General features: G+C 40.4%; 1 protein-coding gene across 2 annotated transcripts in view; it reads left to right on the top strand.

Annotated features, from left to right (window-relative positions):
- The window catches only part of SETD3 (SET domain containing 3, actin N3(tau)-histidine methyltransferase), a 91,501-nt gene that overhangs the window by 40,933 nt on the left and 34,115 nt on the right, over window positions 1–16,453 (top strand). The window contains exons 3-6 of one of the 2 annotated variants that reach the window (XM_090033988.1): window positions 307–399; window positions 3,757–3,905; window positions 4,567–4,639; window positions 5,238–5,494. In XM_090033988.1, the coding sequence (XP_089890114.1) occupies window positions 307–399; window positions 3,757–3,905; window positions 4,567–4,639; window positions 5,238–5,494 (572 nt within the window). The remainder of the gene's footprint in view (window positions 1–306; window positions 400–3,756; window positions 3,906–4,566; window positions 4,640–5,237; window positions 5,495–16,453) is intronic. The other variant, XM_090033989.1, reaches the window with a different exon arrangement.

Genomic DNA, 16,453 nt, shown 5'->3' with positions numbered 1-16,453 from the left:
GTCCCTTTTTTCCTCATCCTATATAATTCTCAGTATTTGATCTTATTTCTGAAGGCAAATAAACGAATGAATCGAAATAAAACATTTTTTAAAGCAAGTGATATAGGAGAATTTCAAACATCTGCTATCTACACATTAAAGATAGGAAATGTATAATGTTGTAGGAAATACTGTGTACCTGTGTTTTAAGTGAAGAAACATTTCCCAGTCAGGTTCAGCAGCAGGGAACCGAAAGCAAGGCTCTTCTCCACTGAATGAAGCGTATTCCGTTGAACAATGTTCTTATATGGGTATTTCTGTTTCCAGAATGCAGCAGCCCAACCCCGGGTCCTGGAAAAGAGTGGGAAGAGTATGTGCAGATACGAGCTTTTGTTGAGAAAATCCGCAAAAAACAAAAAGGTGGATATGAAAACAAAGTAAAATGTTGTGCAACTCTTGCATCATGCACAGAACATTCATTGTACTGTCGTCTATGCAAAATACCTAATCAGATGTGGAAAAGCAAAGAACAATTTTCCCAACTATTTAGTTGGTCTAATAAAAGATATCACATTTACCCAAATAATCTTTCCAAACATAGGAAAGAATGCTACTTAAAAATAGTATTTGACAAGATCAGTAGACTGACACAAAGTTGAAGTCAATATGGCATCCACAAGCAAATCTTACATCTTGCATAACTATATTTTCCCCCCCATTTAAAAGGTTGTGTGAAAAGGGCATTTTTATTCAAAAAGAAAAAAAATTATAGGACAATTTCCTAATGGCTGAGTAAAAATGTTTGTGATAATATCACTGTAGCCAACGTGTGACTAGAGTTCTTTATCAGAAACTGAGTGACACGTTAGTAGCAGCAGTGATTTGCATTAATCACTTGAAACTGGGCAAAAACTATGCTACTTGTATGTCCATTTTTATCCAGTGACTATTAAACGCAAAACACAGAAATAGTATGGGGGTGGAAGGGCAGAACAGGGGCCAAAATCCAGGACTCGTCACCTTCCAGAGCAGTGTCTTTGTCACTCAGACACTCCCTGTTTCTGGCCTCACAGGGACCAGTTTCAGTAGGAAGAGTAGAAGTTTCTCTTGGCCATGCCTAGCCCTTCGGCTGGTGAATAAGGGCACTTTTAGCGGAAGGTGGGAGATACAGATTTAAACCCCCCTCACGGTGCTGGGGGCCTAAAATGTGGATCTTCCAAGTACTAAGTATGTGCCCCAATAACTAAAGTATTGGGATAAAAGGTATGAAAAGCCTATTTCATGACTTCAGAAAAACCTTTCTAAAGGGCGTAATGTCTGTAATCTGCATAAGTGGCATAAAATGCTGTTCTGTGCAACAGATGTTAACTCTGCAAGTACTACATACCTGCCTAAAAGTAGAACTGGATCGGGGCTCATGCTACTTGATTTCTTTGCATTTCAACATGAATGATATAGTGGCAAAAAGAATCTTACAGAGGATGGAAACAGTGTGAATATTAATATTACATTACTAGATGTGTTTTGCATTGAAAATGTAGAATTGATTAGCCATAGTAATCTTGTTCCAATAACTCATTTACATTTGTGTGGTGGGCATATACTTTTCCCCAGTTGCGTTTATTTGGAGGGAGCATAGCAGTTAGGCTGCAGAGGGTTTTCTGTGTCACTAAAAAATACAAATATATCTAACAGATGGCATGTATCACTAATGCAAACAACCTACTCTTGATTTACCAAACAAGTTTTAAATTATTAGAAGAATTGTGCCAGTTAGCACATGCTTAAGTCTGCATTCTACAGTGCTCTTGAATAGGATTGATTGGAGACTATGAAGCCGAATTACTTAAGTTTTTAGAACACTTTTACTATGAGCTCATAAGAACCTACAGTTTTATTTTTTTTAATGTTTTTCATGGCTTCTGAGCAAAATTTTACATGTAAAAGAAACGATATTTTGGTCAATATAAGCATTTTGTAGCAGTACATGCAACATGAAGGGATTGCTAACACTCTTTGAGTAGGAAAAATGTATGTTTTAAACAAGAGGAGTGTTTCTGGAGTGGGCATAGAATAATTCTAAATGCAATCCTTCAGCCTTATACAGTAGTAAATGTTGTGCTTTGTTCATTTAATGTCCTAGAAAATGTAAACATCTATCAAATTCCATGGAAGTTACACAGTGAAGTGTGAGGCCATGGTTCTAAATATGTTCAATGGAAGATAACAAACAGAAGTTAAGATGAAATGAAGGAAGTGTCTCAGCCCTATACTATATACTAAACTCTCACTTCGTTCAAAAACTATTTTGTCAATGATGGCAAATATAATTTCTTATTAACGTATCTGTCAAAGATTAGAGCATTAGCAGTGCTTGTACTGTCATTTTACAATAGAAGTTGGATTTAAAATATACAGTCAAAGTAAAATCAGTAAGTTTTTTACTTCCTTAAATGGATATTCTGAAGTTTTTTCTTTTCATCATGAACAGATTTATCAATGCTTAATTAGAATCTCTTTGCAGACTGCTTGGCAGTCATACACACGAGTGCTCAGTACATTTGGCCTCAGCTTCTTGGGGATTATGAATGCGTTTGTCAGAAGCAGGGGGCTGACATGAGAGACTGGATCTGGGCTGGGGCTAGGGAGTGTGATCAAACCCTCTGTGTGGTGTTCAGCACAGATAAAGGTTAAGGAGGCCACCTCATGCAAAAGATATATACCTGGGATTTTATTTATAACTTTATGCTTGTAGGAGAACTGGAAACAAGAAGCCTTCATGGGAGGAGTGTAGTAAGAATCTGGAGGAGAGCTGTATATTAGGGTTAGCCTTAGGATGATCTTCTGGTAATCAAGGGTTATACCAGTGCTGTCCAACTGTTGGTCTGTGGACCACATGCAACCCCAAAGGGATACACTGCAGCCCCAGATTCCTGGACCAGGCACCATCCTTTCCTTTGTTCTTTTGCTGCTGCCACTGGAGTCCCCAGGGACCTATGGATCCCAGCCAGCATTTGTCAGTGCTGTGCAGTGGGTCTTCTGCCATGCAGTGGAGGAGGGAGTGGCGAAGAGCTGTGTTGCATACTATTCATGGACATAGGGGGCCTGTGTGCTGCAGCATACCTACGAGGTGGGACCCAAGCACTGCAATGGGGAGGGCTGGGGGGATTATTGTGGCCCAGGTGTGGCCCTCAGTGTGTGACTGAGCAGCTTGCAGTCCTAGCTTCTGCAGTCCTCAGAAGTTGGACATTCCTGGGCTATACAGTTGAAGCTTATGCACACCATGCTAGAGGAAGTTAATGCTTGATACATGATGGGAAAGAAGGATCGGATGGAGTCATTTTAGAATACCCATCTCGCCAGTAAATTGCTAAAGTTGTAGCCTACTGCTTAAGTCTGTCACTGTATCTCTCTTTATTTACCTGCATTTTCTGCTTAGTGCATTTATTATCAGCACTCAGCAATAGGATGTCTTCATTCTGACCTCAGTTAAATGAGAAAAGGAGGGTGGCTTTCTTGCATACTTTTTCTCAGGCTACTTTGAGTGGCTGTGTTTCAAAGATGACTGGTAAGCAAATCCGGCAGAATGTCTGGGTTGACTAAAATTGGATATGACTATTATACTGCTGAGTCACTTGCAACAAAGACTAGTTTTGACAGCCTCTTCAAAGACGGTCTTCTGTGAGATAGTTAAGAGTTTGTTTATATGTGCTTTTATATTAGATTTTTCTGGCCTATAGGATCTTATTTCTGTATCTTTTTTTAAACTGTGTATAGGTTTGTCTGTTACCTTTGATGGGAAAAGAGAAGACTATTTCCCTGACCTAATGAAGTGGGCCACTGAAAATGGAGCTTCCACAGAGGGTTTTGAAATAGCTAACTTTGAAGAAGAGGGATTTGGTTTGAAAGCAACAAGAGAGATAAAGGTGAGCATGCAAACATTTAACTAGATTAGAAAACCATGTTTGAAAGTATAATGGCAAGATACTAAAACTATACTTTTTCCATTTCAATTTCTGCACACTGTGTATGTAGTTAACTGGAACTAATTCTTTTATTGTAAATTCTGTTCCCGAGAAATAATGTTAGAGCAGTATTTTTTTGTATAATTAACTGATAAGCTTTGTGAAAATGTAAATATTGATTCACAAACCCATATTTATTCACTTACACATCCCTTCTTAGAACTCGCATGTTTCTGTGTCATGCAGAAGAACATTACAATATTTATTTCAGGGTTAATGGAAAAAAATACTGATACCTTCTGGTCATCTGATATAGTATTATTAAAACTCTTTCTTGCTATGATTTGTGCATTTGTTTATTTAAACCTGTGTTGTAGCTTTTACTGTCATAATGTTAAAAAATGCCCATCATATTTCAATTTACTTTGTGGCAGATGGTAGAAGAGTCTTGGTTAAGCTTAATTTTAGGATTTAAAAAAAGGGGAGAGAGGAAAACCTCTAAATTGATTTTAAAAGATGTGCTTTTTATATTTGAGATACTCTTGTTATATTTCATGTAAATTATAGATTAAGCCTTGAATTTCCTTGTTATGTTGCTTCGTATTTCTGCTACTCCTCCCAGGCAGAAGAACTGTTTCTTTGGGTTCCTAGAAAATTGCTGATGACGGTTGAATCTGCCAAAAATTCAGTGTTAGGTAAGAATAACTTCTACACTTCCTGAAAAGTATGTGCAGGACCATATCGGTGGAGGGTCTTTTGCCACAGGCCTGCAAATCAGTACAAGAATGGCTTAGTAATCTAAACAGCAGGTTTGAAATACCTAGAGTTTTGAAGTGACAGTGACCAGAATTTAATTCCCCTGTTCCTGATGTACACTGGATAGGAAGGTACCTTACCTTGGGGTTTGCATTTTAATGTGAATGGATTTTAATTCCTGAATATTTGTAACAGTTTGTAGAGTATTTGGTGATGAAGTGTGTTTTAAATGAAACTACTGAGCTGATATCTTACCTTTAATTCATCTTTTTCTTAGCCAGACCAAAAACATAACTTTTTGATAAAATATATATAGATGTAGTGCAGGCTTTTAAGAAGAGTTATTCCACCACTCGGTTTAATCAACTTCAGCCAGCTACATACGCTGGCAATCTCAATATTTTTTGATAATTTTGAATCATATGAATTTAACAAAAATTTAATAACATCTTGCCTTTGGAAAACATGACACTAGTCACTAAGTCATTAATCCTCCTCTCCTCCCCCCCTTCCTTTTTTTTTAATGGATTAATTCAGCATCGTTGTATTCTCAAGATCGAATTCTCCAAGCCATGGGCAATATCACACTGGCATTTCATCTTCTTTGTGAGCGAGCCAGTCCTAATTCTTTCTGGCTGCCATACATTCAAACTCTCCCTAGTGAATATAATACTCCTCTGTATTTTGAAGAAGATGAAGTTCAGTATCTTCAGTCAACTCAGGCCATACATGATGTCTTCAGCCAATATAAAAACACAGCTCGACAATATGCCTATTTCTACAAAGTCATTCAAGTAAGTAGCTTAAACTTAATTTGTGGTGTTCGGTGTTTTTCTTGGGAATTCTGAAGAAAAGAAGTAACACGCTGGCAATAAATGAATAGATCTTTTCAGTTTAAAAAGCTGAAGAGATCGGAGTCATTACATAATTTCTTCTTTTTTGTGTAAATACTGTTGGAATTTCACATCAGTAGGTTTGTTAAAATGTAAAATACATTTAAAAGAAAGCAAAATAATTTTAATTGAAGTAGGAATCAACTAATTATGTAAAGGTATGGACAAAACCACCTTTTAACTCCTTTTAAAGAGAAGGAAGTGCTACTTGGGAGAACCTAATCTCTTACAATGTAACTTTGTGACCCGTACAAGATAATGTTACAAGGTAAAGTTGTAGTAGTTTTGATACACTTTTATTGTTACAGCAGCATGCATTTGTAATGTTGTAACAGCTGATATTGGTATAATTTGATATTACTACAGTTTTATTACGTTTTCTGTATCGGGGTGTCACATACGACCTACAGGCCAGATCAAGCTCTGTCATCTGGTCCATGATATTATCTGTTGCACGTGGGGTTAGTCTGTGAACCTGATCCAGCCCCTAGACCAGCCCTGTGCCCCTTACCATCCTCATGGCTGGATGGTTTGATACCCCTGGGTCTCTATCATAAGTCTGTCTTAAATTGGTGCATAGCAATATATGACTACTTTCAGCAGATTTCCTTTAAATACAAAAGTGGTGTCTGTCTGGTAGAAAAAATGTATCTGTAGAATAATAAGACAACTGCTTTATGTTAACTTTTTTCACTGTACTTTTGAAGTATGCTTTTAAAAGTTTGTTTGCAAACTCAAGTCAAAGAGAGCTACTACTTTGATTAAGCTTAGATGTCAGTCAATATTCTGAGTGAATAGTGGTGCGTCTTTGCTAAGGAAAGATCAGTAGCCGGCATATTTCGCTACTTGTGGCATAATCCACATATAAGGGACACATGACACTGTTTTCAAGTTCACAGTAGGGTAGACTAGAGGACACTTCTTTTGATCTTTTTTCTACTTTCCAAACTTTAATAAAATAAGAATTTTAGTCATTCAGACCTTTCCTACTAATAATTTGTTTGTCACCTAAGATCAAAAGTTATTCAGATGGCAAATCCTTGACCAGAATAACTTGGGATGATGCCTCCCATTAGAATGCCATTTTGTCAAGCACTGAAACTCCTATATGAATTTGGGGATAACTTTTAAAACAAATAATGAGCAGAGATCCTGGGTTTTTTTCCATTTTAAAAATTGCAAAATCTCTGATTTTGAAAAAAAGGAATTTTAAAAAATCCAAAATCTGTGATTAATTTTAAATCACACTCGCACTCTCTTTCAATTGAACACAATATGTTCTATTAATATTTAAAAATTTGAAACAATTTGAAAGCCTAAAAGTGCCTCAATCACTATAATAAAATAATTTCTAAGTACCTATAAATTTTGGTATTTGATTTTGGGTTTTTTATCATGGAAAATCAGAGCTCCCTCTGCCCCCTTTGTGCATCAGGATGCAGGTCCAGGACCCTCACTCCCACCCACAGCCCTGACAGCCCTACTGGAGGGGGCCCCCAGTTGCCAAGGCTATGTGGTCACAGCCGCTGCCCCCTGCAGTACCCGAGCCCCACTTGCCACCCAAGGTGGAGTGGAGTGTGGAGCCTGACTCCTCCCCTGTGGGAAGCACAGCTAGAATGGATCCTGTGTTTAGAGATGGAGGTGGTTACTGGCTGCTCACTGCAGGCTCAGGCTCCCCACTCCGTTGCCCTTCCCTCAGGCCTTCCATGGCCCAGCAGGCGAGACCCAGCATAGTAAGGCAATGGGGCTGAGCAGGGAAGCTCGTTGCCATTGCTGTGAGTGCCGTGTTGCCATGGCGAGGTACTCCCTGCCCGCCTGGTAGCAGTGACAAGCACAGCTCTGTGCCACTGCCCCTGCTGCTGCCAACAGGCAGGGGGCATTTCTCCAGGGTGTTGTGGGCCGTGCAGTGGCAAGGAGCTACCCTGCCCGGTCCCACTCTGCCCTGCCGTGCCAGGTTTCACCTGCTGGGCTTTGTTGGAGGCCCTGGGGGGAAGCCAGAAGGGCAGGAAGCCTGAGCCTGCAGCGGGCAGCCCGCCTTCACTCCGTGCACAGACCTGAGGGGCACATGTCCTCCTGGAAGCATGCACAGTGGTGAGGAGCCAGCTCCTCCCCCCATGCCCCCTGGATGAGCCTCCTGTGGCTCTGTCCTGTTCCCCACTGGGGCCCTATGGCCATACTTTCTGGCCCTGGGCCCCAGCTGGGCAGTAGCCCCAGCCCTGCCCAACTTGCTCCCTCCCTATGCAGGCTTCGATCCCCCTTCCCTCCCCACCCCCCCCACCCGACTTACCTGCAGGAGCTGCTCTCCAGGCTGCCTGGTGGCCCTGTGCATTTTTTTCTTTCCATTTTCCCAAGGGAAAACAAAGGTCCCAGCCACTGGGAATTATTAAAGATTCTCATTTTCCTTCCATACACATGGGTGTTAAGTTCACTTTCCTGACCAGATTTGCTTTACCTGAAATTCTCCTGTGGCATAATTTCCTTCCTGCTTTAAACTCTTGTATAATGTAGCTGTACTATTAAACAGCTGCTGTTTCATCCCAAGGTAGATTGCACGCTAGTAGTAGATGAAAAATCTGGATCCCTGATAATGAGTTACTACTTCTATAGAGATTTAACACCTGAGGTGAGAAGGGTGCTCTCAGGGTGTAGGCATTCCACTGCATCTGTGCAGAGCATCTTGTCTTCTGAAAAGTAAAACTGACTTTAACAAGTTATTGTCACAGTAGAGTACTACTCGCCATTAATAATGGTTTGCAGAACTACACACCAAGTTTTTGATCCTACAGCTGCTTCTATAGGTGTTTATATTTACTACCTTGTCTAGTCCCATTTGTTTCAATGGGATGATTCTTGATGGTGAAGCTATGCATACATGTAAATATTTGAATGCTCAGAGCCTTGGGTTATTAAAAATAGAGAAGGCTGATGCAGAAATATCATTTTGCTGGAAAAGGAGATTCTGAATAGCCTATCAAACTAGAGATGCACCGATATATTGGTCACATCAGATCAGCACCAATAACAGGAAAACTTAAAATTATCGGCAGTTGGCTTTTTTATTCAGTAATGTCACCAATAAACGCATGCCATGCAGCAGGCAGGTGGGGAGACCATCTGTGTGGCCTGTGCCTCACCTTATGCATGTAGCCTGTGTAGTTTGTGGCTCCATGGGGCTTTGAAGTTGGACAGCCCTGAATTACAGAATAGGTAAATCAATTAATTTTGTTTCTTCCTATCCCCTCCAATCTCTCCCCTCCCCTCCCCCCCCCGGTTTAAGGAAAACCTTTTTATTCACGGTTCAAGTTTGTAGCAAGCTTGAGTTAGATTAAGGTTTGTTTTTTTTTTAAAAAACGTAGTGATGAACATGCACAGCAGTTATATCTGATCAGCCCCTTCTAAAAGGTAAATTATTTTTAATCCAGCCTTTGAAGCTTTAAAATATTTGATGTGTTTTTTATGTTTAAAATGTCAGTATGTTAAATCTCATGACGATAGTTCTGTATTTAAGACCGTTTGTGTTTACCTTTGACAGATGATGCTAGATTAGAAAATGTGATGGTTTGGGGGAAGAAAAACAACATGTTTGGTGTGTCTTAAAGGCAAAGTATCTAAAATTAATCTGCAGTTGGTTTTAGAACAACACTAATAGATGTCTTGTCTATGTATTAAGATTCTAATATCCTCGTTGGTAATACAGGTATATTTGTGTTTATCTAAAGTTTGGTAGGCTACTCCTGGCTTTGTTTGTGGTGTGGATTTACCTGATAACCATATCTGGTGAATGAGCTTTAGTTAAAGTGCCTTCACTGCCATTTTTCAGCATGAGGATGCTACATGCAACTCTAGAGTCTGCTGGAGCATGACAGTTGAGGCTGCTCCGATGGGCTATAACTACAGTATGAAAGTGCTCTGCTACCTGAGACTTATCCAGGACTCTCAGGGGAGTGTTGTGGGGGTGGCACTATATGTTTTTGGAGAGTGGCCTTTGGAATGAGTTGTTTAAAACAAAGGTCCCAGCCACTTGGAATTATTAAAGATTCTCATTTTCCTTCCATACACATGGGTGTTAAGTTCACTTTCCTGACCAGATTTGCTTTACCTGAAATTCTCCTGTGGCATAATTTCCTTCCTGCTTTAAACTCTTGTATAATGTAGCTGTACTATTAAACAGCTGCTGTTTCATCCCAAGGTAGATTGCACGCTAGTAGTAGATGAAGTGATCCTTTTATGGATTGTTTATATGTAGGCCTGTAGTGCTTTGCTTTCGTTTGGAAAGGAAAATGATGTATTAATATCTGGCTGGCTTCATTTGTATGTTTCGGCTCCCTTCTGCCATCCCAGCAACACCAGGCAACTGTAAACCCATTTAAACTGTCTGGTTAAGGCAGGCTTTACAGCTGCTTTGCATCACTACAGTTGAACACAGCAGCCAGAACACACCAGTGATTCTGATCTAGTGTATTTATTAACTGATAGTCTGTAATAATGTACTAGCAAGAGTCTCCAGTTTGTGTGGCACCAGGGAGTACAACTGAATATATTGTTCATTTTTATAATTATCTTGGATGAAAATTAGTGAACAGTTTGTATGGATTTTGTTTTTTGAAAAGACCAGTTCTAGCCTTTGGTGTATGTATATATTAGCTAAAATAGTTGAACCCTATCTGCTTATTTTAGAGCAAGAATGCACTTTGTTATCAAAGATATTTCTAAACAGCAGCGCAAGTGATTAAGTGATGTTCATAGTACCCTTAAGAGATTGTGTTTTCTCCATTTTTAGAAGCTGAAAAACAGGAATTGAAAGCCATATCTACCTTAGTTTGTTTGCCAGCATAGTAATATTGGGAGAGAGGGAGGGTTGCGATATACCTATGTGAGTAAAAGCTCTAGCTAAGTACAGTTACTCAGACAAAATAGTATATGCTGCAGCTACCTTTAGAGTTTGCTGCTATACTTTTAGGTTAGTTCTACAATAGAAGATCTGCTAGTTGAGCTCATTTTGCGTGTGGGGTTGCAGTGAAAATTGTTAACAGATTTGGGTTTAGAATTTCTGGTTTACTTTGGCTTTCTTACTACTACTGTTTCTCTCTGGGCAGCAGCAATATACAAGGGCTATAAGTGGGGGGAGAAAACAGCTGTCAGACGCCATGAGCCATATTTGTTTTGGGGTTTGTGCCTTTTCTATTGTGTGATGGTTTTGATGGAGGCTACATTTATGTAACTGACAGTGGAATTAGGGCTGCTATTTCTGAATAGCAGGAGTAGCTGCTACACAGTAACAGAAATTTAAATGTGAAGCAAAAAATTAAATCTCCTCTCTTAATCTGTTAGAAAAATGCAGAAGCTACAGATTAGCCTCAAGTGTGTCACCCTGCTCATCTCTAGGTCTGTAGTGTGATTTTTTTTTTTTCTTTTTATAGGACTCTTATCAGAATAACAACTTAGTATTTGCAGTATACAATAAAAAGAAGTGTGGGAGGGTTTACCTTGCTTGACAACAAAACACCGTCTCATCATTCAGAAAGGTCCAAAAGATTTTGTAAGATAATTTTATACATCCTCAAATAACCCCCTCCCCCACTTTTTTGACCTAATTCAAGCCTTGGAAATTGTTGTGATTCTCCCCAGTGAATGATTTTACAAGTAATGATCAGTTGGGTAATGGGTTGGAGAAGAGAGGGAAGAAAAATTTAAAGGGGGGAAAATTGCTACTTAGTGTTCTGCCCTATGTAGTCTGATGCAAGTTGTGTGCTTTTCAAAAGGAAATTTTTAAATTTTGTACACCCCTGGTTGTCAATATTTTATGTGGTTTTTAGTATAGAAATGTGTATATAAACTGGCTCGTGTGATCAGGATTCCAGAACTGTGTGGGCACCCATGCTCAACTTTTGGGTTCAGTACATATACTTCATCATCCAAAACAGTCCGCCAACTTCTTCAAGGTTCCTGTTGGCTACTCCACCACAAAAGGCAGAACTTGTAGTATCTTAAAATAGAAGATGTTTTGGTAATGGCTGCAAATATTAGAAAGGATGAAAATACTGAGTGAAGTAGAAAGATTTTAGCCCTTCATTCTGGTAAAGTTAACAATGTCTCTACTGATCCTTGGATTAAGGAATTAACAGAGCAGTCAATTAGGTACTTGTCTCTCTTCACAAATAAGGTTGCTGGTTAGTTGTTAAAACAATTGCTTTCGATGTGCCTGCAGATTTAAATAATTTTTGACCAGTGGTAGTTTGTTATGTTTCACTAGCTTCTCCATAAATGATGGCATAAGTGTGCAGTTCTAAGTCCTTCCCAACACGGTTAGTCTGGATACACATGAAGAAAGGGCAGACTTCTGCATTTCACAGCTGTTACCAGCTAAGTTGTAGTCTGGTTTGATAAGCAAAAACAGGTGTGAGGCTGAGCAGACAAAAATAACTCCGGTGCATGTTAACCAGAGCCTATAAACTAAAGTGCCACCTTTTACAAATGTGTAATTTGATACCTAAAAAAGTTTAGGGGGAAAAAGTTCTTAGATGAATTTAAGGTGTACTTGCTGCTATATTACTTTTTAAAAAGCAGCAAATGGTCAAATCAGTAGCTCAAAAAAAGAGTCTATTATAGTTTGTTCCAAAGAGAACTTTATATATAAAAAGTGTTTTCTTCTCTCGTGCGTGGCTAAGTGTGTAATTTCCATTAACTTTTATGGATACTTCATGTTAGCCAAATAGTAAAAAACCCAAATGTTCATGGTTTAATGTTGTGATATTTTGTGCACTGAAATGTGGTGTAATAAGCACAAGAGGGAGCCATATAGTTTACAGACATTTACTGTGAGATTTTTATTTTTTCTTTACAAATATATTATGGGCTTTTCTGGAGGAATATGTAGTAGATTTTTTGTTCAACTTTTTTTTCCTGCACTTGGACAACTTTTTAAAATCTAGTACAGAGAAGTCTCTACAGCAGGGGTTGGCAACCCCTGGCATGGGTGCCAGTGTGTGGCATGCAAAGGCATTTTCCTTGGCATGTGTACCTTGGCACAAAGGGTAGAGAAGGGGTGAGGGAGGCACTACTGTAACAAGGACCAGGCCCCTCACAACTCCTCTGTCGTCTGCCCCGGCACACCATCTTACAAGTCAAGGTTGTTGATGTTTTTGGCACTTTGCCCCAAAACATTGCCAACCCCTCCTCTGCAGAGATCACTAGACAGCATTAGAATGAGAAATGCTGTATAGAAAGGAGAACCTCAGAACACCACTTTAATTTTCTCTCATGCCAAACCATCAGTAGCTGTAGATCAGAACTCCTCCTCAGTAAGCACGGTGAAAGCATCTGTTCTTAATGCACCTCCATTACAGGGCAGTTATGTAATTTTAATAATATAGTTTTAAAATGATGATACATATGTAACACGTATATAAAAACATTAACATTTGTTCTCAAATTAAAGAAACTAAAGTTCAGTGCAAAGAAATATTAACATCTGCCTTTGAATAAAGAAAATGTTTTAAATTCCTGTTTTGTTTTTTTTTAAAATGTCAAGGGTTGCTTTCTTCATAACCTGATATCAGCAGATGCAAGAAATGTACATCTCCCCATTGCATTGAATTAATAATCTATTATAATTGGTGTGTTCTATTTATAGTTTTATAGTTAGTAGGGTTGGAAGGGACCTGAGGAGATCATCAAGTCTGACCCCCTGCCACGGCAGGAAAGAGTACTGGAGTCAAACGACCCCAGCAAGGTGATTGTCCAGCCTTGTCTTAAAGACCCCTAGGGTAGGAGCCTGGACCACTTCGCTTAGAATTTGGTTCCAGATCCTAGCCGCCCTAACAGTGAAGTTGCGCCTCCTGATGTCTAGTCTGAATCTACCCTCTGCCAGCTTGTGACTCTTATTTCTAGTCACTCCTGGTAGTGCTTGGGGGAAACAGAGATTCTCCCAATGCCTGCTCGTCCCCCCTCAGCCTTCTCTTGTGGAGGCTGAACAGGTTCAGATCCCTTAGTCGCTCCTCATAGGGCTTGCCTTGCTGACTCCTGATCATGCAGGTGGCTCTCCTCTGGTCCCTCTCCATGTTGTCCACGTCCCTCCTGAAGTGTGGCGCCCAGAACTGGATGCAGTGTTCCAGCTGAGGCCTAATCAGTGCCGCACAGAGGGGGAGGATCGCCGCCTCAGACCTGGTCATGATGCATCTGCGGATGCATGACAAGGTACGGTTAGCCTTCCTGACCGTGTCCCCACACTGCTGGCCCATGTTCATCTTGGCATCAGTGATGACTCCAAGATCTTTTTCTGCCTCTGCGCTGATGAGAAGGGAGTTCCCCAGCCTGTAGGTATGGTGTTGGTTCTTCCTTCCCAAGTGCATCACCTTGCACTTGTCAGTGTTGAATCCCATCCTGTTCTCATCCGCCCACCCCTGTAACCTGTCTAGATCCGATTTGTAGCCTATTCCTCTCTTTCAGCATGCCCACATCTTAGTATCATCAGCAGATTTGAACAGGGTGCTTTTTACCCCCTCGTCCAAGTCAGTGATGAAGATGTTGAACAGTGCAGGCCTGAGGACCGAGCCCTGGGGGACCCCACTGCCCACATCCCTCCAGGTCGAAAATGACCCATCCACCACCACCCTCTGGGTGCGGCCCTCCAGCCGGTTGGCAACCCATTTGACTGTGTAGGTGTCGACACCACAGTCCCCCAGTTTCTTAATGAGAACGGGGTGAGAGACAGTGTCGAAGGCCTTCTGAAAGTCCAGAAAGACTATGTCCACTGCTACCCCTGCATCTAAGGGTTTGGTGACCTGGTCATAGAAGGTCACCAGGTTGGTCTGACAGGAAACTTATTATAACTTATTAGTTTGACACCTCTGAATTAATAGGATCATGGGCTGGATGTGGACTTCAGTGCTTCCCATGGGTTGGGTGACCCACCTCCTGCAATGTTGGAATTAACCCCAGCATACTGACACAGCAGCTCAGGTGTTAACCTCGACAGCTGCCTGGGCTGCTGTGTCAGCGTGGGGCTTAACACTGCTGCCAGTCAGCTTGCTGTCATTGAAAGGAAATTTGGTGCTAGTTAACCAGCACCCAAGGGTTTTAACACTACCACTGCTGCTCAACACAGAAATTCTGGGGCAGGGGAAGGGGCAGGGAGTGGCCTTGACCCTGCCAACAGTTTAGGCTCCCTGGGCTAGATCTGGAAGTGGGTCTTCCAGACTGTGAGAAGCCCTATGCATGGATCCACATCGTGGGGCAGACGTTTGACACCCTTGGTTTAAAAACCACTTCTTAGTTAAAACACGCTAGCTTGCTTTGAAAACTTGTTTTCCTGTTTACTCTTAGTTGGTCTGCATTTCATGTATATGGTATATTCCAACAGGAAGTCTTAGAAATGCTGGCAAATGTTAACTTTTTATGAGAAATGCTAGCACTGAAATTTTCTCTGCAGTTTATTACATAGCCATGCTGTATGCTTCAATGAGGGTCAAATCCAGCAATTAAGAGTTGTAGGAATCGGGCCCTAAATAGAAGTGAAAGTTTTCAGGCAGTATATTAATTGCTTCAATTATGTCCATGTCCAGCTGCCAGCTTTTATCCATGTTGGCAAGTTTATTCAAACAAGTAATCCTGTTGGCTTCAATAGGTTTAATCACATTAGGAAATGGTCACCAAAATAAGCAGGCAAGCTGTACAGTGTTTGATTATGATTAAACAAAAAATAAAAGTTCTTATACAGTGTATATAACTTATTTTGTTGGAGGTTCTTAATAGTTTATATAAACTTTTAAACAGTGACCAGTATCTTCCATAGAGCACTGCTATACTAGTTTTATACTTCAGATCTTGTTGGCATTAGCAGCAGAGCTGTTATAGTACAGAGCTGTTGATTCTGGTCCCCATGAACATACAGGTTTTTAAGTGGTCTATAAACATTATTCTGACAAGTCTTTCCCAGCCTCTACTGTGGTGATAATATGATCTGCTGTAAAATGTATCTGGCGAGTGCTAAAATAATGTTTGACCTCAAATCTTATTAATTCCATTAAATAGAGTGAAAATACAGGGTCCAATTAATAGCATTTAGGATTTAGAATATATTTTGAAACATTTTTCCTTCAGCATGTTGCAGATTTTAGTGGTACATCTTTGAAGTCTGATATTGCCCAGTGATACTACCAGATGTCATCTGTAACTCCAGCTTTGACTCTAAGTTTGAGTTAGCTGAGGTGATAATCAGTAAGAAGCACTATGTAATGTATGTGAGCCTCATGTCAGACTACCTTGGTGGACTTAGCTGGGCGGCCGGAGGACTTAGCTGCTGCTGTTGCTTTCTGCCCCTTCTTGCTGCCACCTGGCTGTACCACAAGCAAAGCACCTGCTGCCAAACACCGTTGAAGCCATAGTTTTGTGGGTCAGATCCAGCCTATAGGCTGTACATTGTTGACCCCTGGTCAGCTTTGTTTCCAGTCAGTACTGGAAGAGTGTGCATCTCATTGACCCAGGTTGTACATTGCATTTAAGTTATCTCACATTTTTTGTGGAGTACAACTGAAGGTGTGATATTATCACCTATTAGCTAGCCTGTTAACTTGCATGTTTTAAGAGTCTAATATAGGAAAGTCACACTTCTTTAACATGTTAAATTGCTCAGCACGTTTTAAAGGCAGCAAGCCTTGCCTAAAACATGTTAGCACATTAGCTAAAGTTTCTAAATCTTGTTCTCAACAAGGCCATATAATATGCAGTCAAAATCACAGGTTTTGGAAACTACATTCAACCCCATTCCATAGCATGCATGTTTTTCTGTTTCATTTGTTTTACCTTTTTTACTCCTCCTTGGGGTGACCAAGCAAGTAGCTTTTTTCAGAGCTAAAATCA

The sequence above is a fragment of the Crocodylus siamensis genome, chromosome 2, assembly GCF_052110815.1.
Source record: "Crocodylus siamensis isolate JL-2025a chromosome 2, ASM5211081v1, whole genome shotgun sequence".
Lineage (NCBI taxonomy): Eukaryota > Metazoa > Chordata > Crocodylia > Crocodylidae > Crocodylus > Crocodylus siamensis.
This window is presented reverse-complemented; position numbering and strand designations above follow the sequence as displayed.